The 27878-nt window shown below is 47.4% G+C and overlaps 1 protein-coding gene across 2 annotated transcripts; it reads left to right on the top strand.

Moving 5' to 3' along the window:
* Positions 1-106: 106 nt before the first annotated feature.
* Positions 107-24717, top strand: LOC106022281 (histo-blood group ABO system transferase 1-like). 2 transcript variants are annotated; one of them, XM_040745189.1, is made up of 7 exons: positions 107-228; positions 17140-17209; positions 17831-17887; positions 19601-19648; positions 21352-21387; positions 21888-22022; positions 23332-24717. In XM_040745189.1, the coding sequence occupies exons 1-7, from the start codon at positions 216-218 to the stop codon at positions 24017-24019; spliced, it is 1047 nt and encodes a 348-aa protein (XP_040601123.1). In that variant the 5' UTR covers positions 107-215; the 3' UTR covers positions 24020-24717. The 2 variants fall into 2 exon arrangements, with proteins under 2 accessions (XP_040601123.1, XP_040601124.1); XM_040745190.1 differs by lacking the exon at positions 19601-19648.
* Positions 24718-27878: the final 3161 nt, after the last annotated feature.

The following is a 27878-nucleotide window of genomic DNA, read 5'->3' as shown; positions in this document are numbered from 1 at the left end:
GAGGTACTGCCTGTGTCCTGGGGATACCTGGCTGAGGACGCCTGTTTCCTGTAGACACACCTGGGCAAATCAGGAGTCTGCCAGCTGTCTTCCCCACCCACAGGTAGTCAGTACTGGGTTTCCTCTCTTCTGGAGGTTGGTGCTGCTGTGTGCCTGAGGTCTCAGCTGTGCCTCACGACTTGCTGCTCAGAACCTGAACCACCCAGGGTCCTGCCATGGACCTCCGAGGTGAGCTGAGGGGTGACAAAGGGGGCTGTGGGTACCCTCAGTTGATTGCTCACTGTCTGGTTGGGGCTTCATTGCTGCTGGGACTTGGAGCTCAGAGGTGGCAGGGCCAGTTCTGCTGGGCTGTCAGGAACCCTGGGATGCCCGGATCTGTATGGCAGTGCATGTGTACTGGTGAGGGGAGGGTAAGTGGGGCCCAGGTCTAGGTCACATTGGAAAGTTCTGATCTGACCAGGCGAGGTTCTATGGGAAGACATCGAGTGCTAGGGACCTGTCTGTCTCTTTATGGGGCATCCTCTTCTGCACCTGCCTAGACATCCCAAAGGTAGAAGCCAGAGGCCATGAAGCCGGCCTTCCAGGAGCACAGAGGAGTCCATGTGAAGCCGAGGGGAGGACTCTCCAGCTGGCTGAGTGGCCAGTAATCCTGCATGGCTGGAGAAGGGCTGGAGAAGAGGTGATGGAAGGAAGTGTGGGGCCGGCTCCCCAGCCCTCTCCTGGTCGAGCTAGGGTTAATTTTATAGATATGAATGTTGGGGTTGCACAAAGAAACACAGGGACAACGCAAAATCAATCCAGGAAGGGAGTTTCTTTTTGTAAAAGCGTGTGCTGTGTGTGATGAAGGAAGTGGGAACACAGAGCACACGTGGTTTCCATTTCGTGCATGTGTGACTGTGTCTCACCCCGTCGGTGGGAGCAGGATCTTACAACCTGATGCCACTGGCTCATTACTAATCAGAACAAAGGGTAATGGTGTGATAGGATCCTTGGACATGTACACCAGAATTTTACAAGCTGGTTATAGAGTTTAGCTCTTGATGGGCTACACCTTAAATAGGAAAACTTATTTTCAATACCTCCTCCCTGTGGTAAAACCATATAACAAAATTACTAACTAACCGGTTTTTTCCCCCATAACAAAAAAGATAGTTTTCCTATTGATTTTTCTATATGATGTGTACATGTGGGCGTGTGGGCAAGTGTGTGTGTGTGTGTGTGTGCGTGCGTATGCATGTGTGGTGATCACAGGACAACTCTGTGGAGATGCTTGTCTTCTACCTCCTGGGTTGCGGAGTTCAAACTCTGGTTGTCAAGCTTATGCAGAAAGTCTCTTCCTACTGAGCATGTTACTAGACAATCTTAGTATTTATAAGTGCAAAGCTCAGTGTCTTTAAACACATTCACACTAAGGCCAAGGAGGAAGCTCAGTGCTGCCTGCCATGACCCACTCCAAGGTATCAGGAAAAGAGAGACAAGACACCCATTTGTTTGTACTAAGAGAATGCATGTGCTGCCTTTATTGCCAGGAGCGTGTGTATGTGTGTGTCTTCATTGCAAGTGCTAAGAGGTCTCCCTTGTAGGAGGGAGGAGCTTTACATACAGGTTTACAGCACTCCAGGTAGAAGAGAGCCTGTTTTCCTCCTGCTAGATGTTGATGTCAGAGGGTCAATGCCAGGGCAGTAAGCCAGGACTAGAAAACAGAAAGCACTTGGACTGGAAAACAAATTGCATTTGTAGGCTGACCAGCAACTCACAGAGACCCCATGGGGTTGGGGCCCAACAGGGCACTGAAGCCCAACAAGTGCCCTGTGCAGTGTAGGTGCTGCAGGTCTGCCATACTTTCATGGCAGGACCCAGGATGGTTCAGTTTCTGGGATGCAAGCTGGGATGTGGGTGAAGCTGGGTGAGAAAACAAGTTGTGCTTGGAGCTGTAGCCCAGGGGTCAGGCACTCTGGGGGGAAGGACGCCCCAGGAGAGCACTGAGGATACTGTGGGGCAGGGGAGCAAAGATGATGCAATGCAGTGACCAGAGCAGCAACACCAGGGGTGTGTGGAGGGCTGGAAGCCCAAGGGAGATGGTTGTTACTTCATCAGGCCAGCCATGGCCAGGGGGTAAGTCAAGGCTGTCCAGGTGCAAAGGAAGCTGGTTAGAGGCAGGGGGCGGGATGAGCAGATGGGAAAAAGGCTGGGGCTCCTGACCTGGACACATTTTTCTAGGTTTTCTACAAAGGCAAGGCCAGGCACAGATTGGGGTGGGGTCAGGAGGGTGTTGGAAGAAATGCCTCCATTTGTTGTCACAGAGTTTAGTTGACTTCCTGCAGTAATTTAATCCTATTCAACGCTGACATGTCTTATTGCTCTGGGTCCCCACCCATCACTTCCTAGTGCTTTAATATACCTACATGCCTGCACCTTTACCTAGTTTACTCATCCTGCTGCAGGCAAAGCGAAAATGAGCACAGTCAAGATGTAAAAGGGACAAACTCATTGCCCACAGCAGCAATGGAAGAATGGGAGGCATTCACAGAGCAGTGCTCTACCTGAATAAACTGAGCTTTCAGTAAGGGTGCCTGTGCACAGTCGTGTAGGGACTGGCCGGTTCCTGAGAATAAGTACACATGCTGACACAGACCATTGTTTACTTGGCGTTATGCTTAAATGCACAGCATTTGAGTTGTATTTTAATGATAATCTCCACAATGTTACCACCCCCAACCTCAAGAGATGGTCCTGCAATAGGTCCAAATTCCATCCTGAGAGTGGGTGATGGGGCAACCCACTCATATCCCACTTCATAGTATTCCAATGAATGAAGCACTGTGTGATAAGAGTGAATACATTGCATTGTGAGTTCCTAATGTAACATGCAGTTTTCTCCATTCCCCAATTCGGTGTGATTCCCAGTCTATCACCTCCCTTTTAGCTATGTGTTTTATTACAAGGATGCTTGCTGGCACACCCAGACTATCTTAAAAGGTTACTGTGGGGTCCCATTGCCTATGACCTTCAGCACAAGAAGGTCTATTTGGAGTATAAATGATATTGGTGAGGATCCCAGACTCAGATTTCCAAGCTGTTATAAATTTTAGCATGGCCTTTGGATCTTTCTTTGGTACCCAGGCCAGCTAGGTCTGTTATCCTGGATGATAACAAAATAATTTAGTAACAGCAACACATAGTGGGTGGAGGGGAATTGCAACCAATGTAGTTGTAAGGAAACCATGGGCACCTTGGGAAGTAAGGTTTAGGTAGATATCCAGTATTATTTAATAACACATTTGAGAAGCATCAAACCAATGACAGGATGAATGATAGTATGCTGAGGAATACGTGCCCAGTGAGTCTGCCCATTAGCAGAACCCACTGAAGGTCTGATGATGAAGACCCCACAATGAACAGATTTGCAGGGGAAAAGGCTGGCCTAGATCTCTTAATTCCTGCACCCCTTTATCAGATGTCTCTTCTTCTTGCACCCACGTCAGGGGTAGAACCCTCAGGCAAAGACCTTTTAAAGCTTCCATAGGAGGCTTTGCTGGACCAGGGTTGGATTTTTTTTGGACCACAAAGAGTGTTTCATTTATGAGTTAACCGCCATACTACCCACCCCAACTAGGAAGGTCTTGAGGGCCTTTCCTGTGGATCTTGCTGGAAAGCCTGTAGGTGAGGGTCAGAATGAGAGGAGGATCCTGAACAGTGCCTTTACAGAAGAATATGCATCATCACCTATTGAAAGATATAAAATGTTATTACTGCTAGGGATAATAAATCAATGGGTTTGGCACTACTCCCTCTCTTTTTCTGAAGTAGTAGTTTTAATAGTTTTTTTTTTTTTTTGCCGGCTCAGCAATAGCTTGTCCTGCAGGATCACAAGGAATGTCAGCTTTGTGGAGAACACCCCTAAAGGAATTAATATTTAGAAAGATGTGAGGTATATACAGGCTAGCCATTTGTTTTGATCATGTGAGAAAATCCTAGAACATCAAATGTAGCAAGACACAGTGACCCAACATTCACAGAGCTATAGCCCAGGAAAATAAAAAGTGTGAGGACCTCAGGCAGAGGGTAGGAGGAAGGCAGCATCTGAACAATGAAAGAGGAATGCTATGGGAATTGTAGAATCTTATCACTGGGTAATAATAACTGTTCTGTAAAAGGGGATAATTGTGTTTGTTATGGGAGACCAAAAGCATACAAAGAAGTAAATTAGGAGGCTTCTAAAGGACAATAGAATGGTTTCCATAATGAATTGTCCATTTACATCTCTTTCCTATAAGATATGAAATTGAGTTAATGTATGTGTGTAACAGACCTTTGGGGTTAAGATGCCAAATGTGTCCCTTTATGATGCTAAGGGCAGGAGTCGATTGTGCCAGAATGCCTACAGGTAGTGAATGAAAATGAGGTCACGATTGCTCATAGGTGTGGCTGAGGAGAAAGTTCTCGCTATAGATATGAAGAGTTCAGCCAGAGGCATCTGGAAGAGTCCAGACTGAATGTGGCCAGCAGAATAGAGCAGGTCATGTTAAGAGAGAGAGAGTGATGGGGAGAGTGAGAGAGGAAGAGGAGAGAGACGGAAGAGGAGAGAGGGAGAAATAGAGAGATCTAGAAGTGGAGACGTGAGAGAACCAAGAGAGAGCATAGCCAAAACAGCTGAGTGACACAGGGAAGAGAAGCTGGGGGAGGGTGGGGAGTGAAGATCAGGCTGGAGTTTGGGGTCTGAAGTGGAGGTGAGAAGTGCTGAGAGGAGCCTGGACTCTGCAACAGGTTCTTGCAGTGCTGAGAGAGATGATGGACAGAGTCTGCTCTGATATGTTCATAAGCATCCCAGTTAGCCATTTGTCTAGTTTACCCATGGAACAGTTTAATAACTAATAGAGCATCTCTGTGTATTCATTTGGGGCTGAAGAAGCAGGACCTGGTGGGACAAGAAAACTCCAGTTACACCGGAGGGCACAGAGTGTAGTCAGTATTTCCTGCAGTGTGGAGGGTAAAGAGGGGAAATGAAATAGAGTAAAGACTGACAACAGAGTCTGGAAAAGTTCAGAGTCTAAGAGCCACACAGAGGGCTTGTAGCAGACAGAAGAGAAGGCAGGGACATGTTTCAGGTACCAGGGTTATTGTTGGATGATAAAGTGCACTACCAATGAGAGTTTTTTGGGTGGAGAAAGCATTTCCATCTCCAGTGAAGACTAGTGAGCCAAAGTCAAGAGACAGGGTGTGAAGAACAGAGATCTCTGTTAGGGAGGGTGTAAGTGTCACAGCTCTGAGGGGAAAAACATTTCATCAGTTGAGACTCAAACAGTACCACAAAATCCCATTGCACAACAATCCTCACACAGAGATTTTTTGGGAGGGAAGCCCCAGGATGGTGGCTGCTTCTTATCAGGCAAGAAAGAGCGGAGAACTGAGCAGAGGCAGGGCTTATATAGAGGCATGGAGGCTTTGAAGTGGAGATTTCCAAGGTGGGGATTAGTGGGATTCTGAGTCCAGAGTTTGGGCTTTTAACTCTGTAGGATAGGGTAGGGTAGGTTGTTAGGGCAGTCAAAGTGTTTTTGGGTGGAAATTTGTCATTGGAGATCCTCAGGGGATGGACCTGGCCACTCTTGTGCCTTGAGGGGCTTGCAAAGGGGGTCATCACCCAGACTGTGTCACCACAAGAGTGACCCTAGTGGGTCTGAGCATGAATCTGGGTCCTATCTACAGGGTTATTAGGGGGAGTGGCTCCAGATTTTGGCATTGTAACCACCAAGAGTAAAAGGAAAGCTTGCAAATCACACCACACTGAACAGAATGTGCTTATTGGAAGTGTAGGAATACGGGGAGATTAGGGAAAAACTCACCAGTTAGACACTGTTGGGTAGGGGAAGACCAGTGCCTGAAGACCCCAATGTTCAAGAACTGGGCTAGGGTGGGGAGATGGGGGTCCATTGAAGCCAATATCCAACATATGAAGAGATTGGTATTGGCTCAGAAACTCCAAGATCAAGTTCTCAGCACAAAGGAGATTTATTTGTCCTAGAGGGACAAAGGACAGGGAATGAGACAAAGGCAGGAAATAGAAGAAAAGGGAGAAGGGGAAGGGTAGAAGGGAGAGGGGGAAGGGATATTTGTCCATAGGGAGGGGAGGATTGCCTCAGGGTAGAGAGGAGACACACCTGGTGGCTTATAATGGTAAAATGAGAAACTGTATGTTAGGAGGAGGTCTTGGTTTATAAAAGTAAAAGGGGAAACACTATGTCAGGAGGAGGCACTTAATTTAAATTGGGCATGCTAACTCTAAGGTGAAAAGGGTCAGGGAAAGACCCTGACTTGACCCCCAGGACCAAGGTTTGAAATTGTACCAACCCCCCAAGCTTGCCACAGAGTCAGGCTTCAGAATCCTACCAATCCCTGAGAATAGAATCTCACCAATTCCTGAGGTTCCTGAACTTGAAATGCCACCAATCCCATTGCACTCTGGAAAGCTCCACTCCTCAAGAAATCATAACTAAGGTCTGTACCCTCTTCAGTTTGCTGCAGCTTCTCACCTGAGGCAGGCAATCAGTCTCCTGCATTCTTCCTTCCCAATAAATCTCTTGAGTGGGGTTTGTTGTGTGCTGTGACATTTTTTCTTTTTCTTTTTTTAAAATTACACATTTTTTATATTTAAATTAGAAACAATCTTGTTTTACATGTCAATCCAGTTCCTCCTCCCTCCTACAGTCTCTTCATCCACAGTCTCAATGGCTTCATTTGGGGGACAGAGGGTATAGGTCTTTGACCATCACATATGACATTGCATCTTTAGCTGCTGTACAGGGCAGCATATGACTTAGGTTACCAGATCCAGAAGGTCTGAGAGATTTTCCTATAGGTGAGGAAGTAAGAAGACTGACCAACTTTGATGAGGCAGAGAATAGTCAACTCAGCTTCCACAGTTTGGGCAGGGCCCTGGTGGTAGTCCAGAAACGGCAGTTATTTTCTCACTGGTTAGGGTAACCATAATACAAGTGGAGTTGTCTGTGTCCTACATCTACTTTGGCAATCTTGGAGTAGCCTCTAGGAACTAGCATTTCTGTCTACACTGAAAGCTTTTTTCATTAAATACCTTAAATGCCATATTCAGCAGACCTCTGAAGAGTTTGAGGGCCATGCATTTAAACAAACTTTACTTGTTTTTAGTTACTTGTTTTAGGTTAAACCTTGAAAACATATACAGGAAGTTAGATCAAACTTGTCACTGTGAATGAATTACATATGTACTTAGCATGACTGGGAGCATAGTTCTGAGCATTAAAGAATTAGATAATTAATAGGAAGACTGAGCATTAATGTGCATGTCTTCATTCACTTTAACAGTTATAGCTTTATCCCTGTTGGGTTTGATTTTATTGTGTCCACTTGCCCCAACTCACACCTATTTCCTTATAGGGTGACTCATTTTTTATTCCCATGAGTAAGTAATTTGTCACTGTGTTCTGGATGGGTGGTGCTGGGCAGATGATGGAGCCTCTAAGAATAAAGCATAGGCTGAAAAAAAGTAATTTGTACAATATGGGGTCACTCAGAGAAGAACAGGCCTGATTCCAGCAACCACAGTTTAGTGTTCATTGATTCAGGCTGTATTTACTGCTGTGAAGAAAAACCATGACCACTACTCTGGATCAAGAGTCACTGAACTAGTCTCAAAATAGGCTAATATAACTTTATTCGGGAAGAATGCACTTACACAAGAAGATGTTGACTGTTGTAAGTTCCAGCTCCAAGGATTCACCCAGGCTGCCTTCTGTGACCCGACTGGAGGCAAGAGAGAGCCACCTGTCCAGACCCCAGATCTAAAACCCATTCTCAATTCCATCAACCCCTGTGACCACACCCAAACGGGCATGGTCAGTGCTACAGATGTGGGCGGGGTGTATATCTCACTACACACTACAGCTCTTATAATGGAAACACTTTTAATTGGGGTGAATTACATTTTCAGAGGTTTAGTCAGTTATCATCATTGCATGACAAGGTTGCATGCAGGTACACATGGTGCTGGAAACATATCTGAGTGTCGTAGCTCCTGAGCCACGGGCAGCAAGAACTGGTCATGGCTTGAGAATACAGGAGACCTCAAAGTCCATCCCCATTGTGATACACTTACTCCAACAAAACCATACCTACTCCAACAAAGTCGCACCTTCTAATAGTGCCATTCCCTGTGAGCTTATGGGGGGGGCAATTAAATTGAAACTACTACATATTTTTTTTGTTTTTCACCAGTGTTGATAGTTGTACACACACACACAAATGCACACACACGAATGCACACATGCACACATACATGCACGCGCGCGCACACACACACACACACACACACACACACACACACACGCAGGGGTGACGGTTGGAGGGGAAGCAGGCAAATGGTCAAGTGACTCAGAGCATTGGCTGCTTCCAGAGGACATGGATTCAATACCATCAACCACATGGTTCTCTAACTACAATTCCAGAGGATCTGACAGCCTCGTTGGGCAATAGGCATGCATGTCATTCACAGACACACATAGCAGTAACACTACCACCAAAACAGGCAGACAAACCTCCCAAACAAAAACCAACAACTCAAAATGAGCTACAAATAAAAAGGAATGAGAAGGATTAAAAGAAATGGTAGGGGCAGGAGAGGTGTCTCAGTGGTTAAGAGCACTTGTTTGATTACTACAACCTATACTGTGGCTGAAAAGCATCTGTTACTCTAATTCCAGAGGACCTATAGCCCTCTGATCTCCTCGGGCATCAGGCATGCATGTGTCCATATACTTACTGTTGTGAGTTATTCCCCAGAGAAGACAGCTCAGACATGGGTGTAAGCCAATAGAAAGTCTTTATTAGCTGGCAAAAAAAGTCAGTGAAATGACACTTAATGATATTCTGCTATACTTACATAGTCATAGACTGGTATCTAGCCCAACTATCATCAGAGAGGCTTTACCTAGCACTGATGGAAACAAATGCAGAGACCCACAGCCAAACATTAGTCAGAGAAGGGTAGGTGGAAGTATTTTAGAAAACCACTGAATCAACTAACCTGGGCTCATTGACAACCACAGAGCCTGCATGGGACTGACCTAGACCCTTTGTACATATGTTACAGTTCTGTAGCTTGGTGTTCTTGTGGAACTCCTAATAGTGGGAGCAAGGGCTGTCTCTGACTCTATTGAGTGCTTTTGGGATCCTTTTCTCCTCCTGGGTTGCCTCATCCAGCCTTAATAGGAGAGAGGGTCCCTAGTCTTGTGCAAGTTGATATACCATGACTGTTTGACATCCATGGGAGGCCTGCCCTTTTCTGAAGAGAAACTGAGAGGAGTGGAGGTAGTGGAAACTGTGGTCAGGATGTAAAAACAAAAATAAATAATAAATTTTTAGTAGGAATATAAATTATTGAAACATGAAATTTCTTCAAAAAACTTGAAATATATCTAGTATGTGACTCAGACATATTACCTCTGGGCATGGATCTAGGTCTACCACTGCAAGAGACTCACACACCCATGTTTACTGCATCCCTGATAAGCAGAGTTAAGAACCAGCCCAAATGTCAGTCAGAAGATGTGCTCCATTTGGACATAGAGAAGAATGAAATTATACCATGAAATATTTTGACTCTTTCGACTCTCATAAAATTCATGGAGGCCTTTGACATTTTCATAATTTTCTTTGGATCTTTGTCAGGTGTTCTATATTTCATGGGCCATTCAAATAAGGAGAGCCACCCCAGAATGTAATTTTAGGCTCTCTGGAAGCAGGAAGAAACAGCTCCTGTGGACTAGAACCTCCACCCTCCTTTCAGAAGCATATTTATTGATTGTTCACAAAGGCTATGTTTGGGGCATAAGTTACTCATACCAAAGCCCTTTGATCTCTTCTATGTGTTCTCGGAAGGAAAACATCACACCCTGCATTCTTTAGTCTTTATTGGGTACTGTCTGAAGTACCCAATAATTCAAGACCTCCAAGTGTGCTGGATAGTCCTGTGAGCAAGTCATGTAATGGATAGAAAACCCCTTCAGAAAAACAACTCTAAATCATAGAAAAAATACTGATCTCTACTTTGATTTCTTCAAGGTCCAGGTACCTTCAACAAACACTGATACATTCAACAGTGAGAAACAACTGTTGCATTCTAATGTTTACCCTAGATACAATGACTCTACTAGAGTCCCACTGAAATGGAAAAATTAATAAAAGTCTAATAACTTAGACTCCAAAAGCCCAAATAGAAAAAGAAAAACTTTCAAGCCTCTGTGAGTTCCCAAAAGGCAGACCAATAGAAAAGTTTAAACAAAGAACTAGGTACAGAGGTTGGGAACAGATAACACACCCCAGCTGTGTCAACATTTCTTTGTCCAAAAGAAGATCAAGCAGATCTCAGCCTGACGGGATTCAGCCCACCCAGGGACTGCCAGCTTCCACGGGACAGGCGAGGTAAACTTGAGACTGTCTCCAGCCTGCTTTCAGGTGCCTGAGCAGAACCACTGGAGGCATGGAGACTGCACACAGCAGATCCCAGCCCAACGGAATTCAGCCTGCCCAGAGACTGCCAGCACCATAGTCCCATTCTCCACCCATGGGGCTACATAGGCCTGGGCCTGTTTACAGCCCACCTTCTGGTGATCTGCACACAACCAGCCAAGGACAGGGTACTGCACACTGAAGCCTCCATCCTGGCAGGAGCCAGCCCGCCCAGAGACTGCCAGCATCCAAGTCCCATTCTCCACCCCCAGAACAGATGAGGGTCCAGCCTACCTAGACATTGCCAAGGCCCTGATACTAGAACAGACTCCATTCACACAAGAGGAAAGCGACCAGGGTATTGGAAAGGAACCGTGGTCACATACTCAGCAGGAGAGGAAGAGACTCCTTCTGCACCCACAGGAAGAAATGATAGGGAGGAGACAATATAAAAACACACCTACCATCAGAAAAACTAATACACCACCAGAGTCTAGAGACTCTACGCAAGCAAGACTTGAACAGTCCATTGCAGATGAAGCAGAAGAGAAAGACCTTAAAAACAACTTCATGACAATGATAGAGGCCCTCAAAGAGGATATGAGAAAATCCCTTAAAGAAATGGAAGGAAAAAAACCCAAAAATGAAAGAGATGGAAGAAAAGACAAACCAAAAAAATCCAACAAATGCAAGAAAGAGAGGAAAGACACAGCAAAAATTGCAAGAAACAATTCAAACAGTGCAAGGGTTAAAGGCTGAAATAGAGACAATAAAAACAACACAGTCTGGAGGAATGCTGGAAATAGAAAAGCTGGGCAAATGATCAGGTACTACAGATGCCAGCATAGCCACCAGAATACAAGAGATGGAAGAGAGAATCTCTGGTGTTGAAGATACAGTAGGGGAAATAGATTCATCGACCAAAGAAAATTTTAAGTCCAACAAATCCCTAACACAAAATATCCAGGAAATATGGGACACAGTGAAAAAACCAAACCTAAGAATAATAGATATAGAAGAAGGTGAAGAAAACCACCTCAAAGGGGGCAGAAAACATATTCAACAAAATCATAGAAGAAGACTTTTCCAACTTAAAGAAAGACATGCCAATGAAGGTACAAGAAGCTTACAGAACACCAAATAGAGTGGACCACAAAAGGAAGTCCCCTCGCCACATAATAGGAAAAAGCCCAAACTTATCGAATAAAGAAAGAATATTAAGAGCATCAAAGGAAAAAGACCAAGTAAAATGCAAAGGCAAACCTATTAGAATCACACCTGACTTCTCCATGGAAACTCTGAAAGTCAGAATGTCCTGGATAGATGTCCTACCAACACTAAGAGACCAATTATGCTAGCCCAGACTGCTATACTCAGCAAAGCTTTCAATCACTATAGATGGAGAAAACAAGTATTCCATGACAAAAACAGATTTAAGCAATAGGTATCCACTAACCCAGCCCTACAGAAAGTTCTGGAAGGAAAACTCCAACCCAAGGGAGTTAACTCCAACCAGAAACACATAGGCAATAGATAATCCTACCTTAACAGCAGCCAAAAGAAAAAAAGAGGTGGAAACCCACATATAATTCTACCAACAGCAACCATTCCAAAACAAACAAGAATGATCAATCAATGGTCATTAATATCCCTCAATATTAATGGTCTTAACTCATCCATAAAAAGACACAGGCTAACAGAATGGATTTGAAGACAGAACCCATTCTTCTGCTGCATACAAGAAACACACCTCAGCCTCAGAGACAGACATTACCTCAGAGTTAAGGGTTGGGAAAAGATTTTCCAATCAAATGGACCCAAGAAATAAGCAGGGGTAGTAATCCTAACATCTAACAAATTAGATTTTAACATAAAATCAATCAAAAGAGATGAAGGAGGCCATTACATACTCATCACAGGAGAAATCCACCAAGAAGAAGTTTCAATTCTGAACATCTATGCCCCAAATACAAAGGCATCCATGTTTGTAAAAGAAACATTACTAAAACACAAATCACATATAAACTGGGATTGACATGTGAAACAAGCTTGTTTTTAATTTAAGTAAAATAAAAACAAAAAGCAAAACAAAAAAACACATCCTGTAGTCAGGACAAATTGTAGGTGGAAGGTCTTGTATCTGTCTAGTTTGGTGTTCAAGTCCCTCCACTGAAGTCTTGCCTGATTATGAGATGGCTGGTTCAGGCTCTGTATCACCCATTGCTATGCATCTTACCTAGGGTCACCCTCATAGATTGCTGGAATTTTCCATTGTACTCGGTTTATAGCTTATCCCAGAGATGTACCCAGATTCCAATTGTTTCTCCCAGTACTCTCTCCCTCCATCCTCCCCCAACCTGATCCCTCGTCTTCCCATTCCTCCACATTGAGACCCCACCCTATCCATGGGTGATGTCTATTTTATTTCCTCTCCACAGTGAGATTCATGCATCCACCACTTGAGGCCTGCTTGTTACTTAACTTTTATAGGTATGTGAATTTTAGCATGGTTATCCTTCACTTCACAGCTGATAGCTACTTATTTTTTATTCCTTTTTTATTTAAGTTGGAAACAAGCTTGTTTCACATGTCAATCCCAGCTCCTTCTCACTCCCCTCATCCGCACCAGGACCTGCAGTTCCCCACCCAATCTCCACTCCAATCCCCAGGGAGGGTGAGGCCCTCCATTGTGGATCTCCAGAGTCTGAAATTTCATCCAGGGTAGGGTCTAGGCCCTCCTTCAATAGTTCAGGCCGAGAGAGCATCCTTTATTGTGGGATGGGCACTCAAAGTCTGTTTGTATGCCAGGGATAAATACTACCCAAGGCCCCATAGATTACCTAGGCCTCCTCACTGACACCCACATTCAGGGGGGTCTTGGTCAGTTCCATGCTTTCTACCATCAATCTGGGTCCAAGAGCTCCCCCTTGTTCAGGTCAACTGTTTCTGTGGGTTAAACCAGGCCAATCTTAACTCCTTTGCCCATCAGTTCTCCCTTTCTGACACTGGATTCCAGCAGTTCAGTTCAGTGTTTATCTGTGGGTGTCCGCCTCTCCGGTGGTTCTGCTCAGGGCACTGGAAGTTGGGCTTGCCTCACCTGTCTCATAGGTGGAGAATGGGACTTTGTGTTTTGCTCTTTTTTTTAATTCTTTTTTTTTCATTTTAATTTTAAATAGCTTGTTTTACATGTCAATCCCAGTTCCCTCTCCCTCCCCTCCTCCCGCACCCCTCCACCATCCCCCCATCCTCCCACCCTATTGCCAATTCCTTCCACATAGGGGATATCTAGAGTCTATCATTTCACTCAGGGTAGGGTCCAGGCACTCCCCTAAGAGTCCAGGCTGAGAGAGCATCCCTCTTTGTGTTATGGACACACGATGTCTGTTAGTATTCAAGGGATAAACACTGATCCACTGCTCAGGACCCCATAGGTTGCCCAGGCCTCCTCAGTGTTTTGCTCTTTTTAATAAAATTATTTATTTTTATGTAAATTAACATTTTGCCTCCATGTTTGTCTGTGCACCACTTATATGTCTGGTGCCTGAAGAGGTAAGACACCATGTTGGATTCTTGAAACTGGAGTTAATAGTGGTTGAAAGTTGCCATTGTGTGCTGTTCTGGAAGAACAGCCAGTGCTCTTACCTGGTGAGCCATCTCTTCAACCCCAAAGAAATTCTTTTAAAAAGTTAACAAGGAGCAACTGGTGGGGGATGTCCTTCTATATATATGTCTCTCTTATTGGTTGATGAATAAAACACTCTCTGGCCAATAGCCAATAGAGGCAGGATGATAGGCTGGAGCAGTAGATGAGGAGAATTCTGGAAAAGGTAGGCAGAGGGGTCATGTGGGTGACGCCATGTAGGGCACCAAAGGGGTAACAGGTCTGGGCATTCTCTGGTAGGCCAAGACCATGTGGAAAGACAGAGTTATAGAAATGGGTTAATAGTTAAGACAGAGCTGGTCAACGAGAAGCCCTAGATATTAGCCAGCAGTTTAATAATTACTATGCCTTTGTGCGTTCATGTGGGGCTGAGGCAGCAGTGGGTCCTGGCAGGACAAGAAGAAACTCTGCAACAAGCAACTATTTCAAAATTGGGCAAATATTACTTTCAGTTATATTTCCCTATAGCTAAACTACTAACTCTCAAAAGGCGGAGGAGAACACAATGAGTGAGAGGAGATTCAGGCATTACGCTGGCTTTGCCCTGTTACCTGGCAGAACTCTCTCAGGCAGTTCTCTGGTCAGCCCCAGAGTCCTGCACGCAGGTGCTAAGGACCCCTTTAAAAGACAGACGCTGCCCACTTACTCTCTCTTACCTACCTCTCTTATCTCACTCTCTTTCTCTTACCTCACTCTTCTCTTACTCACTGACTCTCTCTGTCGTGTCTGTCTCCCCCATTCGGTCTCCCTCTGCTATAATAAAGTATGGCTAACGTGCTCTCCATGACTTGTGCTGTATTGTGCCTGTCCTGGTTTCGTGCTCACTCTCGGGTTTCACCTTTTGCCCCCTTCTGACTTCCAAATTTCTAATTTCTAATCTTAAGCAAAATAACAGCAATGAGAACAAACAAGGATCAAACACCGCTTTCTCTTTGTTTCTGAAGCTTTAAGAAATCAGTTCTCCCATTGTGGGAGGATCTGGGGACGGAGAGGAAACGTAAAAGGTGATAAATGAGATGACTCAGTGGATAAAGGTGCTTACATCCAAATGTGCTGACCTGAGTTCAATCCCTGGAACTCCCATTGTGGGAAGAGAACTAATGTTTGGAAGATGTCCTCTGACCTCCACTAGTGCTCTGTGGCATGCACAGGTGCTCACACATACAACTAAGTAAACAACAGAAAGAAAGAAACAAAGTGTAAGATCAGGTGATTTAAAGGGGAGAGTAGCGGCTGAGACAGGGAGAGGAAAGCCTTTTTAGATGGGAACTTAGGAAAACACACCATGTGAGTGTGGCTGTGCGCGTGAGGTCAGAGGACCACCATGTCATCCTTGCCTTTCTCCTCGTTTGACCCAGAGTTTCCTTTGTTGTTTCTCACTGTATGCCGGGCAGCTGGTCTGCGAGCTTCTAGGGATTCTCCGTCTCCTTGTCCCATCTCATCACAGGAGTGCTGGGATTCCACATGCCTGGCTTTTATCTAGGCTCTGGGGGTCTGAACTGAGGTCCTTATGCTTGTGTGGATGTGACAAAATCTTTACCCACTGAGCTCTTTCTTTCGAATGCATCTATGAGTCTATTTAGATATGTATCTTTTAGGTCTATTTTGACTTAATTATGAAAATACATACCTTCTAGAGACATGAAAATCTTTTAAGGTATTAGGGCATAGCTCAGTGGAGAACTTGTGTAGGCATTTTGGGGGGATCGGGTGGGACAGGTATTCTGGCACTTGGTAGTCACAGAATACCGAGTGTTACACAGCTCAGATGGAAAGGTACCATGGAGCTCGGGAGCCAAGGAATACCACAGGCTGCAGTAAACTTAGCAGCTTACAGCCCTGCCTCAGGGAAAGGTTTCCCGGTGTATCAGCTCTGCTCCAGCAGGAGAGGGTCTTCCAACTGGGGATGTTTGCCCAGTGTAGCAGTTTTGCTCCAGCAAGAGAAGTTGCTACAGTTTAGCTCTGCTCCCGGGAGAGTGAAGAGCATTGTTTAACAACTCCGGTCTACTAGAAGGTTTCCCCAGCAGAAGTGTTACAGCCCTGCTCGCTCTACCTTGCCCAGGGTTGTCTCTGCTCTGGTGTAACAGGTCTTCACCCAAAGCTCATTGAAGGGGTTTATTGGGAGGGAAGAATCCAGGAGAGTGGCAGAGGACAGCTGGGTAGCACGAACAGCCACAAGCTGCACAGACACAGGGTTTACATAGGGCTTTCAGGGTGGGGATTGGTCAGATTTCAATGCTGAGCTCAGATTGGCTAGAGCTCCTGCTCGAGGATTGGTTAGTTTTCTGCACAAGGTTAGGGTCAGATTTGGCTTTGGTTTCAGGGCTAAAGTGTGTTTCTTTCTCTGGTCCTTTTTAGCCTTTTGGCTCTAATTTTAGGGCCAGGGTGTATTTCTTTCACTGATTCAGATTCCAGGGACAAAGTGTGTTTCTTTGGCACTGGTTTTAGGTCAGGGTGTATTTCTTTTGTTCTGGTTGCAGGACTAAAGTGTGTTTCTTTGGCTCTGCTCAGAGTGTGTTTCTTTGGCTGCTCCCTTTTCCCTATAACTTGTCTCAACCCTGGCTTTCAACCCCAGCATGTGAGAAAGTCACTAGAACAGACCCATTGCTGTCCGCGTGTATGTGAGCATACAGGGGTTCAGGGTGGGGGGCTGGTCCTAGCCTCCTCTGATGGATTCAGCAGTGACCCCAAGGCATTCACGTTGGTTCATTTCAGCTAACCACAGGAAGGGGTGCTCAGTGGCATGAGGACAAGGGGGTCCTGGGGACCTTGAGGGTCTAAGGGAGCAGCAGGAATCATAAGCAGGAAGTAAACAACTTTCTTTCCCTCTGGCTGCTCAGTGGGGCTGGGGCTCCCTCAGGGCTTGGGGCTGTCTGAGATAGGGCAGAGCCACAGCTGCAGTCCTGAGGATGACCTCTAAATCTCAGGAGAGGCCTGGATGGGAGTCAGATCCGGGAAGGGGGTGAGTAACTGGGTCCTGTGCTGTTGTTTTTCAGGGAGACCAAAATGCTGCTCGCTTCACCTTGGAATCCTTCCCCTCATAGTGGTTGCCTTGGTCTTCTTTGGGTAAGAATCCAGGCTGGTGAGGAACAGCTCATGAGATGGGGACCCTGAGCCACGAGCATCCCCACCACCATAGCAGTGACCAGGACACTCTTGGCCACACGCAGTGGCTCATCCTGCTGTTGCTTGTCCCCAGAGTGAAAAGCCTCACTTGTAAACCTCTCTTGAGTCCACAAAAGGGGTTTTGGGATTGGCCTTAGCAATGTGGTGGTCTAGGGAAGGAGAGGGAGACAGGTCTAGGGATTGGAGGCAGTCCTCTCTAGATACAGATGGTCCGTGACCCTCACAGAGCAAAGACACTGCCATGTCTGCTGGGGCTTCCATAAACACAGCCAGGAAACACTCCCTGGTGTGGTGTTGCGGTGCAGGTAACTGGCATTGAGAAGGGGCTGCCTGCAACTGCTACAGGTGTCCAGATGCAGGCCTTGTCCCCAGGTCCTTCCTGTTGCCACATCGTCTTCCAGTGGGGTGGGCATGCTTAGTCCTGTCACATGGCCCTGCATCCAACTGGGAACTTCTGTGCTCACTGTGCTGGATACAGTGGAGCATTCTGGAGGGAGGCACAGACAGCCAGACACAGGTCTGTGTCCTGAACAGCTGCCCCTGTGCCTGTCCTTCCCACAGCTATGGATTCGTGAGCCACAGAAGCCAGGAATTGGGAGACTCAGAAGCTGTGACGAGGTATGTGGTGTGTGTGTGTGTGTGTGTGTGTGTGTGTGTGTGTGTGTGTGTCTGTGTGTGTGTCTGTGTGTATGTGTCTGTGTATGGGTTACTGGCTGGATGAAATTTCTGCTGCATGTTGTCTCGTGGCCTCTGCCTGTCCTTCTACATGGATGGGTCATGTCCTACTCTAGGCTGCACAGAGCGGCCCCAGCTGCCCCCTGCTGTCTTTAGAGGGAGTGTGTTTTGGGAAACACTGTTGTGGTTTCTGACTTCAGCTTCATCCTCCCTTTTGTACCTACCTGGTCAGCCCAAGGACACTTTCTATTCCCCACCCCCCTCCCCAGCAGCCTGCTGAGTGCAAGGGCTTTTGCTTCAATATACAGACCCAGGTTAGAGGCCCCTCTGTAAAGAGAAGCCTTTTTCTTTGAGAGAAGCCTTCCCGCCAGCCTGGTTCTAGAGCCGCATCAGTCCCAAATGACACACAAGACGCTGTATTAATTATGAAGCTGTTGGCCTTGCTTGTTTCTTACTGGCTAGCTCTGACTTAAGTAATTACCCCAAAATTGTTAATCTAACTATTTCTCTTACCAGAGAATAGTTCCGGGCTTCCTACCCCATGGCGTTACATCTCGACTCTCTGTGTTTCTCCTTCCCAGAGTCCTCCTGGACTCCTAGTCCCACCTATCTAGATTCCTATTGGCCCAACAGCGCTTTATTGACATATACATAGGACTTCCCACATCACCCCTCCATCCCCACAGTCCCCAGATCCTGTCAGTCTGCCTTTGGGGAAGGCATCCCTTGGCTTTGCCTGCTTTCCTGGGCTTCCTGTGGTCTTGCACGAGCCCCAAGCTTGTCTGTCTGTCTCATCCCTGCTTTCCTCACAGTAGCTAATGATCCTTCAGCACAGAAGGTAGGGGGCTTCCTGAAACGGGGTCCTGCCTGCTGACCCTCTCCAGCAGCCTGCAGCTCCGCATTCCTGCACAAGCCATGCTTGCACTTGAGCGGGGCTGGCCTTGGTCTTCGTCTATGCTGTGCTTCCCACTAGGCTACACTGCCTCCCAGCTGCTCTTTGTTCCCACAGTTCCCTCTTGTGTCAGTTTTCCAGTGCTGCAAAGTGCTCTGTCCCATCCTCTTTTGTGTTGGGAGGCAGTCGCACAGTTGATGACTGTCTCTCAGGAGGTGCCTGGCGTCATATGCAGAGCTAGGTGGGTCTCCCCGGAGGTCTCAATTTCTGGTGGTTCAGGATGGCCCTCAGCTAAAGTGCCCATCCCTGGGGCCGATTGAACTTCCTTTCAGCCTGGTCTGATGGTTCTGGGCAGGTGATTTATGAAAATGTTAGTCCAGCCACTCAGAAGCTGGGTTTGAAGTCATCCAGGCACTGTTGCCTCAGTTTATCGGTTCAATAACAAGGAATAGACTCCACTTCTTGATGAGTGGGCACTGGGGCTTCTTCTGTGTTCTGGAACTCCTTTTTGCTCAGGTTCAACTCAGGAGCGGCTGATGAGTGTGAGTCAGAACCTTGACTACAGTGTTTGACATCTGAATCTATAGTATGACAGTGTTTGATTCTACGTAGTTTGCATAGTGCCTGGGGGGATCATTATGGGCTGTATTTTAACTGTCACAGACTCACTGTACCCTCAGGCACCACTCCCCTCCCTCCAGGCCCTGTACCTGACCCTTGAACTCTCCTGGTTTAAACCTGTCTTCTGTGTTGTCCTTCCGCAGAGTGGCTGTTGGAGAGCTGGATGTACAGGAAGTTGTAGCCCTGTCAAGGTATCCTGCCCTCTTGTGGTGCTCTCCAGCCATAGGCTGAGGGGTGTGGATGGAGGGGTATGTGTGTATGTGTAAGTATGAGCAGCTGGGAAGTCCCTTCCTGCACCAGAAGAGGAGAACACAGCCCTACACTCTGTGTTGACTACCTGCATGTCATTCGCTTTTAAAGAGCCAGGCTGGCTCATCTGGTACAGAGCTGAGTTTACAGCTGTGCACCCCATTCCCAGGGCAACATTCACAACACACGAGTTTACCATCCTCACCATTGCAAGAGTTCAGTGCAGTAAGCACGTTCATGCTGAGGTACAGCTATCCCCACCGTGCATCTCTAGATCATTCCATCTGGTAAACTATATCCACCAAACAGACTCCCTATTGCCCAGCCCTGTTGCAGGACCTCACCCCCATCTTGTCTGTTCTGTGTTGTTCCTCTGAGCCTGGCCACTCTGTAGTAGTGCCTCCTGGGGATGGGGTTCTGAAGGGCTTCTCTTATGTGACTGGCCAGACGTAGTCAATAAGGTGTCATCAAGCCTCTTCCCTGTGTAGAAATTTTCTGGTTTTTTTTTAAGGTTCATTCACTGCCTTAAAGAAAGATTCGTTTTTGTTTTATGAGTATGAGTGTTTTGCCTCCATGTAGCTCCAAATGACACTGTAACGATAAGTGACACACACTTACTGAAAGTAAAACTAAGCATTTATTGTAGAAATTACTCACAAGATACCAAACAAGTAACCCAGATGAGCCAAGTAGTTTTCTGCTGCCGAACCGGAAACCGAACTCTGGGAAAAGAGACCAAGACTTCCTGTGTGCTGTCTTTTATGCCTTCCCCTGTAACGCCCCCTAGCCATGCCCAAAAGTGGGCCTGGCTAGTGACGTAGTTCACCGCCTACGTACGTATACGTCTTTACGTCTGGCCGTATAAGTCTTTAGTCATGCCTAAAGTGGGTGTGGTAAACCGCCCTTTTATTACCTCATCTGTATGCGCCTCTAGTAAGTCACATGTTTAATGGCGGCATACAGACTTCCTCCTACACCTCCATGTATGTCTGTGCCCTACATTCATGCCTGTGCCCAAAGAGGCCATTAAAGAACTTTGGGTTCCCTGGGACTGGAGTTCCGGAAGGGTGTGGTCTCCATGTGTGTGCTGGGAACGGAATCCAGCTGTTCTGCAAGAGCAGTCAGTGCTCTCACTGCCGAGCATCTCTCCAGCCCTGCTCTCTGCTTTACAAGCCGTCACAGGGCATGCAGCTCCCGAGCAGAGATGGCTCCTGACCCTTGGGGACTGATCTTGGTGGGGAACTTAACACTGATGTTGGGGCTGGTCTCTGACCCAGACAGAGAGCCAGGACTCTGTGCGACTTCAGCCAGGAAAGGCCCAAGGCAGACTACAGGCCCAGGTTGACATTTAGACATCTACCAGGGACAGAAGTGTCCAGCCTTATGTGACTTGTGAATTAATGTAGTCCTTAGCTCTCCCAGCCATAAGTGGGGGGAGGGTGTCATGCTTTCCTCTCCCTACCTTAATGAAGTAAGACTGTGATCTTCCTGCTTTGGCCCATCCTTGACTCCCAGGATCATGGATAGACACAGCACCTGGTTGCCAGCACAAGTTCAGGTTTGTTTGCCTGGGCCATGGCTGCCAGTGACATGCTTCCCACTGTCCTTCCTGTCCCCTTGAGTTCTGATATTTTCTTTTTTGCAGGATTGTCTATACCCAGCCAAAGGCACTGACACCCAGGTGAGTAGATTTAGTCAGGACATGTGTAGAGCAGGAGTCATAAGGAACTCAAGGACGATTTGCTCACGGTGGGGAATAGTTCAGTAGGGCACTCGAGGCCCTGGGTCAGTCTGCAGCACTGGGAAAAACACAACTCAGAAAAAACCAAAGCTTGATTCTGGTTGTCACTGCCCTGACTCCTCCAAGCCTTTCAGAGTCTCAGGGTTGTCTGATTCAGATCTGGAGCCCAGAGCATCTTGCTTCCCATCTGGGCTTCTGCTCCTTTTTCCTGTCTCTGTCACCAGGGTTTCAGAGACGTGCTGGGCGCAGTGGTGTTAAACTCAGGGGCTTTCAGAGCTTGGTGGAGTGGGGTGGGCTTAGTCAGTGAGAGCTGATGCTGATTGACTCAGGCCCCACTCTGGGATGGTGGGCGGCCCTGGGGGAAGCTGAGGGTGTGGAATCTGAGAAGGTTCCTGCAGCATGTTTGGTCACGTGTTGCCTGTGGCTCTCTCCCCATGTAGCAGGAAAGACGTTCTTGTCTTGACTCCTTGGCTGGCTCCCATCATCTGGGAAGGGACCTTCAACATCGACATTCTGAACGAGCAGTTCAGGCTTCAGAACACCACAGTTGGACTGACCGTGTTTGCCATCAAAAAGTAAGCAGTGCATACTGCAGAGATGGCTAGTGGGTAAAGCACCTTCTTCAGGGGCATCAGGACCTGATTTGTTCCTAACCTCCATGTAAAGACTGGGCATGGTGGCTCATGCCGGCAATCCCAGGACTGTGGGTGGAGGAGAGACAAGTGGATCCAGGCAGGTTTCTGACAGCTCAGCCAAACAGCGAGCTTCAGAGTCAGAGAAGGGACCCTGTCCAGAGGACAAAAAAGGTGAGTAACACAAGAAGACACCCAAAGTCAACAGAAAGAGCCCTGCCAGGTGTGGTAGGTGCTTGGTGGGAAGAAGCCTCTGAGGGACCAACTGGGACCCCATAGTCCTGTTTGCACAGGGAACACAGGCACTTGCCTCTTTCTGACATTGAAGTGCAGAGGCTTGGCACCCTGGCCAGGTGATGGGGATCCCTGTTCCCATGGTGGGAGCAGGTGGCAGTCATCCAGGGAGGAGTAGTCATCTGAAGCAGGTGAAAACTTCTTGGGCTGGGAGATGACATGGAACCTGGGTTAGAAGCTGTGGTGGTTTGAGAGAAAATGGCCCCCAAAGTGAGTGACACTATTAGCAGGTGTGGCTTTGTTGGAGTGGTTACAGCCTTTTTTGAGGAAGTGTGCCACTGTGGGGGCAGGTTTTGAAGTTTCCTACGCTCAGGATAATGCCCAGTGTCTCCTGTTGCCTGCAAGATGCAGGACTCTCAGCTCCAGTACCGCATGTGCCTGTCATGTTTCCCACCATGATGATAATGGACCGAACCTCTGAAACTGTAAGCTGCCACCTCAATTAAATATTTTCCTTTATAAGAGTTGCTGTGGTCCAATGGGGAAACCCACAGAAATATCTCATCTGAGTAAGTGGGAGCTCACTGACTCTAGACTGACAGCTGAAAAACCTGCAAAGCTGTGGGGAGTGGAATCTCTCGGGGTGGAGCCATCATTATTTGGGACAGTCATAGACACATGGAGAGGTGGCCTGCTGAGGGGAGTGTCAAGATAAGAGGTATCTTCAGGGCATCTGCCTGGATCCCCAGGTCTGGAGTCATCCCTGCTGCCTGGCTGAAAGCTTCCAGGGCTCTAACTCAGCATTCCTTGCTAAGATGTGGTGCTGATGTTGCACCCTTCTGCAGCAAAGGATGGTGAGGTGAGTACAGCCTGCAGACTGGTCAGGACAGTTGTAGAGTGGGGATGCTGCTGCTTCAAGCCTCTGGGTAGCCATGGTTTCTGCATCTGGGCCTCTGCCCTCGTTAGTCTTGACCTAATTGTGTTAAACTTCTCCATACCAATTTTACCTCCCTCACAGGTACGTGGTGTTTCTGAAGCTGTTCCTGGAGACCGCAGAGCAGCAGTTCATGGTGGGACACAAGGTCATCTACTATGTCTTCACTGACCGTCCAGCCGATGTGCCTCAGGTGCCCCTGGGAGCAGGACGGAAGCTGGTGGTGCTAACTGTGCGCAACTACACCCGCTGGCAGGATGTGTCCATGCACAGGATGGAAATGATCAGCCGCCTCTCAGAGCAGCGCTTTCTGCATGAGGTGGACTACCTGGTGTGTGCAGACGTGGACATGAAGTTCAGTGACCACGTGGGAGTGGAGATTCTCTCAGCACTCTTCGGTACCCTGCATCCTGGCTTCTACAGTAGAAGCCGAGAGGCCTTTACCTATGAGCGCCGGCCGAAGTCCCAGGCCTACATCCCCCGGGATGAGGGTGACTTTTATTATGCAGGGGGCTTCTTTGGGGGTTCAGTGGTGGAGGTGTACCGTCTCACCAAGGCCTGTCATCAGGCTATGATGGAGGACAAGGCCAATGGCATTGAGGCCGTGTGGCATGATGAGAGCTATCTGAACAAGTACCTTCTATACCACAAGCCAACAAAGGTATTGTCCCCAGAGTACGTGTGGGACCAGCAGCTGCTGGGCTGGCCCTCCATCATGAAGAAGCTGAGATACGTGGCTGTACCCAAGAACCATCAGGCAATCAGGAACTGATAGTTAAATTCCTGTTGGAGAGCACAGGTCCTGGAGGCTGTGTAAATTGGAAGGACTTGAGAGACATTTATGAAGTGTCCCCCTCTACCGCGCATGAGATGCCAGCAGACCCAGTACCACCTGTCTTACGACACACTAAATCCCTGGACTGGTAACCACCTTCAGCTCCTAATGTGTCCTTATGCTCCGTCTACTCAGTAAGATGGTACCAGGAGCCTCCAGAACATAGGAGTATCTATGTTGTGCAGTTACATGAGGGCCTGAACATCCTTACTCCTTTTGTTTCTTCGCCTGCTGGAGATGGCCAATGCCCTTTGGAATGGGTAGGAGGGCAGGGAGAATCACAGCCTGCAGGCCTCAGAGGTGCTTAGCTCCTGTTCAGCTCAGCTGGCAGATCAGCATCCCACGACCATCGCCTCTGCTCGTTTCTGGTTCATTTGGGAATAGCTAGTTATCCATCCTGGGAAAAATGTATGTCTGGATGATACAGGAAGTTTAAATTTTTTCTTTTCTTTTTTTGAGATACTTTGGATTGAAACCATGGCCTCATGGATATTTGTCAGACATGCTGTCACTGAATTCCAGGTTCTCTCCTAGAGATACATGATGAAACTCGCTTAGTGTTAGAGATATTTCATTGTTTGTATACTCCAGTTTTCATTTGAATTTGAAATTTAAAGAGACTGTTATCAGACTCAGTTCCAGTCTCAGATTTTGTAATTTTTTGGGGGTGGTTCTGGTGAGTGTTGTTGCCTTTTTAATGAGGCAGAATCTCTAATAGCTCCAGGTGGTTTCAGCCTAACTATGTGGACAAGGATGGCCTTGTACTCCCGACCCGCCTGCCCCTACTGCCAGAGGGCTGGAAGTGTAAGTCTGCCACCATACGTACCTCTGATGTTCTTAATTTTCTTTTTTTACTTAAAGAGATTTATTTTTCATGTTACATACCAACCCCAACTCCCCCTCCCTGCCTCTCTCAAGCCCCCACCCCCTCTCCCTTCCCATCCTCCATGCACTCCTCAGAGGGGGTAAGTCTTTCCCTAGAGAGTCAAGAAACTATGGCATACCAAGTTGAGGCAGGATGAAGCCCCTCCCATCTGTATCAAGACTGAGCAAGGTATCCCACCATAAGGAGTAGGCTCTAAAAAGCGAGTTCATACCTGGGATAGGTCCTTGTCTCATTGCCTGGTGTCCCCCAGTAGATCAGGTTAATTGACTGTAACCCACTTTCAGAGGGTCTAGTTCTATCCATGCAGGTTTCCCAGCTCCCAGTCCATCTGTGAGCTCCCTTTAGCTCGGGCCTGCTGTCTCTGTGGCTTTCCCAATGGTGGTCTTGATCCTCCTTTTCATGTGATGCCTCCTCCCTCTCTTCAACTGAACTTCACGAGATCAGCCCAGGGCTTGGCTGTGGGTCACTGCATCTGCACTGGGTGTAGGTCCTTCTTCTTATTCTTCGATGTAGGTTCTATAATGACAATTCGGGCAGTCACTAACCCTGATTGAAGGGAATGTCCATTTAGACACCCTCTCCACTATTGCTGGCTGGGTCATCCTTGTGGATTCCTTAGCATTTCTCTAGCACTAGGTTTCTCTCTAACTCCAAAATGTCTCCCTCTATCAAGCTATCTCTTTCATTGCTTTGCCCCCTGCCTGTTCTGTGACTTGGTCTTCTCGGTCCCTCATGTTCTTAAAACCCCAGTGATCTTGTTCCAAAATGGTTTCTGAGCCTTGAACTCCTGTGTGTTCATGGATGGTTTTCCATTTCTCACATTGCAAGCATTTTTTTGTTTTTCTGTGACAGGATCGCTGTCTTTCCTGGAATGAGCTGCTAGAACAGGGTGGCCTGAGACTCAGGGATATCCACCCCCTTCTGCCTTTCATAACACCTAGATAGAAATTTTTCCTCTACAAAGGTGGATAAATCACCATTGGCCAACATTGAATAAGCCTCCCACATCTTGACACTCTTCTTATGTGCTGTCTGACACTCCTGAGACTTGACTTCCTATCCCAGCCTTCCCTTTGTCAACAATTATCCGTTAGCCAATCATATCAATTCTGAGGTCTGGATCTCACCAATGGGATAAGCCCGAGTCATGACCTATGTGACCACAAAAACAAGTCAACTTCCTGCCTGGTGTGCTTGCTCACCCTGTTTGTGTGGTGGGATATGCTTTTTCAAAAAGGGATTGCTTTGATAGGTTGATTTCGACTCTGTGTGTTTGTAAGGCACTGAGAATATTCTCCAACAACAGGAAAACTAGAGCATGGTGTCTTGCCTTCTCTTCTGTTGTTGGTAAATTTCCCCAATTCTGTGCACTTTCTCAAGGATATCCAAAATGATAAGATACAGGGTGCAGTGTACCTTGAGGCCAGGAGAGTCATTTAACCTCAGAGACTATGGTAGGTAAGAAAGGGAGATGGGGATTTCAGTCAACCCAGAAAATCAAGGAAGCCAACTTTATGGCAGGGAGGTCATGCACTGCCGGGAAGTGAGAGAGGAGGCTGGAGGCCATGGGGGAGGTGTGAAGGAAAGGCACCTTGGGTGTATCCCCTTGAGGCTGGGGAGATTTGCCTCTTGATGTCTGAAGTCTTTAATTTCTGGGTGTCTGTCATTTTCCTGACTCAGGACACCTAAGGACCAGCTCAGCTGTTTCCTCCCCATGTAGCAACAGGGAGCCCAAGGGAGGGGAGTGAGAGAGGATTGGGGGAGAGCATGATCTGTAGGAGAGCAGGTGGTGCTCAAAGAACTATCTCAGCCTCACCATGTAGTCCTGGTGCAGCATCTGCTAGTCCCCGTAGACTACCGGGAAACTTGGCCTGCTAGCATCTGTAGACTGCAGGGAAACCTGGTCTGCTTAGCCCTGGCTCAGATCTAATGCTTCGTGCATAAGAAATTCTGAAGCTCTCAGTGTGCTTTTCTGCTGGTGCTGGCACATTGTTCATACAAGGGCAACTCAGGTGAATGTTTCTCTTTAATTAAACACGAATCCAGCCTTACTCATGGGGGATACTTTTCGTCAGCCCTGGCAGGAAATCAGAGCCTGGTGACCAACCTATCTCCAAGCCCCAGGCTCCTGTTGGTAGCCAAACTGTGGAGGTTTTGGGGACACACAGTGGCCCAATCTTTCAGTTTCCATAGCCAGTGGCCCCGGCCATGATGGTCACTTTGCTCAACCCTGAGGGCCATGCTGGATGAGTGTGTTCTCTGGATTCCTGGGGGATGTTTTTATGCTGTTTATCTAAAGTGCTGACAAGTTAGTCTGTGTCCTGCTGGGATGCCAGTGCTCACAGATGGCTTTGAACTTGTGTCTGTCTGGAGCCTTCTTTCCTCAGGGCACTTCTCATGGGGCTGTTTGGACTTTCATGAAAGGAAGGTGGAACTTTCAGAGCCATTTGCTGTTGTCCTGCTATGGGGTCTGTGGAACACGACAGTGGCATGGACAAGGGAGCTTGGGTAGGTCTCTGCTGACGGTGTCTTTGTGGGCACCGTGTGGGTGCTCAGCCTCTGTTCTTTCCTGTTGGGTCCAGGAAGGAGCTTCACCCAAGGGCACGCTGCCAATCTTGGCTGTTGTGTCTTGGATCTTACCTCCTTGCTGAGGTTTCTTGCTTTATTATGAGACCCCCCCAGCCCAGGATCTTGTTCTGGTTTCTGCTCTGCCCTTATCCAAAGGCTGATTCCACCGCACCATGTGCTAAGGGCCAGCTCTGATCCTGTCCCTTCAGGATGCCTGTGTCTATCCTCTCAGGCCCTGAAGACCCCTGTCTCTATTGGGTTCCTGTCCTTCAACTCTCCCACCCACTGTTCTGGATCCTTTCCTTGGTCCCCAGTTCAGAAGGACACTTTCTCATGCTCCAG

This window comes from Mesocricetus auratus, unplaced genomic scaffold, assembly GCF_017639785.1.
Source record: "Mesocricetus auratus isolate SY011 unplaced genomic scaffold, BCM_Maur_2.0 Super-Scaffold_100004, whole genome shotgun sequence".
Lineage (NCBI taxonomy): Eukaryota > Metazoa > Chordata > Mammalia > Rodentia > Cricetidae > Mesocricetus > Mesocricetus auratus.
This window is presented reverse-complemented; position numbering and strand designations above follow the sequence as displayed.